This window comes from Tupaia chinensis, unplaced genomic scaffold, assembly GCF_000334495.1.
Source record: "Tupaia chinensis unplaced genomic scaffold, TupChi_1.0 Scaffold000609_1, whole genome shotgun sequence".
Taxonomy (NCBI): Eukaryota; Metazoa; Chordata; class Mammalia; order Scandentia; family Tupaiidae; genus Tupaia; species Tupaia belangeri.
This window is the reverse complement of record NW_006160128.1, coordinates 1,245,393-1,247,533: the sequence shown is the minus strand read 5'-3', so window position 1 is coordinate 1,247,533 and position 2,141 is coordinate 1,245,393. Positions and strand designations below refer to the sequence as shown.

The 2,141-nt window shown below is 53.2% G+C and overlaps 1 protein-coding gene across 4 annotated transcripts in view; it reads right to left on the bottom strand.

The window, feature by feature from the left end:
* ACTN1 (actinin alpha 1) overlaps positions 1–2,141 on the bottom strand; it is a 105,571-nt gene that overhangs the window by 6,744 nt on the left and 96,686 nt on the right. For all 4 annotated transcript variants that reach the window (XM_006158760.3, XM_006158761.3, XM_006158762.3 and 1 more), the window contains exons 16-18: positions 2,098–2,139; positions 1,690–1,824; positions 97–276 (exon numbers count right to left, since the gene is read on the bottom strand). In XM_006158760.3, the coding sequence (XP_006158822.1) occupies positions 97–276; positions 1,690–1,824; positions 2,098–2,139 (357 nt within the window). The remainder of the gene's footprint in view (positions 1–96; positions 277–1,689; positions 1,825–2,097; positions 2,140–2,141) is intronic.

The window sequence follows — 2,141 nt, the reverse complement described above, 5'->3', positions numbered from 1 at the left end:
GCTTCTTTGGAAGTGGGGAATCCACCCGCCCTTGCCCAGCCACAGGGAGAAGAGCACACGAGGCTCCCACAGGGAAGCACGGCCGGCCCCACCCACCTCCATGGTGTAGTTGGTGTGCTTGTTGTCGAAGATGAGGGCCTCCTGGATGAGCTGGTGATCACCCTCCAGCTGGTCAATCTTTGGCTTGTAGTTGACGATGCTCTTCTCGTACTGCCGCAGGTGGCTGAGCTGGTCCTCCAGGGTCCCGTGCATCTCGATGGAGATCCTCCCGATCTCCTGCTCATCCAGAAGGAGGCACCTGGTCAGACCACCCCACTCTGTACCCGCGGGATGGGGCCTGGACCCCAAGGTCACTAGTTAACCCCTCAGATGAATCATGGCTCCCATCCAAGCCCTAGAGAGGCCATAGCTAGGCGTTAGGAAGATACTTTAGCATGGGTGCTTCTTGGTATGGAAGGGGCCAGTAGGTGGCGTGGACGTTAAGGCACTAAATCCCACATGGCCAGCTACACGGTTTCAAGTCCCAGACCCAGGGCCTGAAAAATCACTCCAGACATGCATGTGTGTGTACCCAAAATACCTAGAAGAGATAGGATTGTGGTGCGACCATCTCCCCTGGCAGGGGTAGTTTCTCACTTTCCTTCTCTCTCTGTCTTTCTCTAATGAGTACACATGCCCTATGGCAGAAACTTTTTTTTTAAAAAAAAGGAAGTCGCATCATAAAGGTGCATGACAAGCAGTTCTCACTGGATGAATACCTCCCAGGCCCCTCTTGTCAGCCTCAGGAAGGACATTCAGGGTCACCTGCTCACCAAAATGTCACTTCTTTGCTTGCCTTCAAATCCTCCTCCCAAGCTTTGTTCCCAACCATTGTCCATCTCAGGGACCTTCCCTGTGCCCACCAAGCCAGGACCTCCACAGCCTCAGTGGACACCTCTGACTACCTCCTCGTTGGTCATGCTCCTGCTCCTGCTGTTTGGTTCTCAGGAGGTCTGTCTGGGCTGGCCTGAATCCCACCCACTCTGCATGCCAGGCCTAATATCCACTTTTGGGTGGCACTCAGCCACGTTAACAAGCCTCATTTCTGGAAGTACTTTCTATCCACTCAGTTCACGCCAATAGGTATTCCTGAGTGTCTACGAAGTACATGTTGGAGGTGGGGATGCACACGGATGTGAACTGGACATGGCCTCTGCCTTCAAGGAGCTCTGAAGCCATGTTCTATCCAAGTGGTTTCCCTTTGTCATCTTCTATAGCACTCCACTGCCTCTCCCACAACTCAGCAAAACATTGCCTGCTTAACCAGGGTACAGTTCTCCTTCTGGGAAGGTCATCCCCTTTGACCAAGTTCATTACTTGGGAGGGGCAGTCATGGAGGTTATCTGGATACCTGATCTACCAGATAAGCGAAAGGGATTAAGCTGAACCGGGCATTCGGAAGCTGATCCTGCCATGGAACTTTCCGACACGGCTCCTTAGAGTCCTTGTAGGGTCAGTCTTTGCTGAACAGACACTGGGATGAAGCCATAAGGCCATCCCTGGATAGTCCTCCCTCTGGGGAGGTGACAGACCAGTCGTGGGCTCAGGACCTCAGTCTTCCATGGGTCCCACCCAGGAGGATACAGACAAGTTGGCTGGCTGGGATGGTGGAGGAAGGCCCCTAGCTCTGGTCCTCACAGTGGGACCCACCTCCATCTTGGTCTGGATCCAGGGCCCGATGACGTTGGCCTGGGCCCCAAACTGCTTACGTAGCCTCTCATTGTGCTGCTGGCGTGCATGCTCCTCCGTGAGTGCCTGGTCCCTCCGTGGCACCAGCTGCCGCACCTGGAGCAGGAACAACCACGGGACTCAGAATGGGCCAGCCAACTGCTCTGTATGCCAGATGAGGAAATGGATGGCCCATAAGGGAAGGGCAGGTCCGCAATGGAACAGGAGGGAAGATGTCGACCAGTCCTAGAAATCCTTTCATTTATTCTTTAGAAGAACAAATCCTGAGTGCTTCCTATATGACGGTTTAAAATATGAAACTAATTGTAGTCAATCAACAAAGACAAAAACCCCTGCCTTATGAAACTCAGATTGTGCCCTTTGACTCACGTGGTCCCATTTGCCATTGATCTCCTGAGGTGTGATGGTCGTGT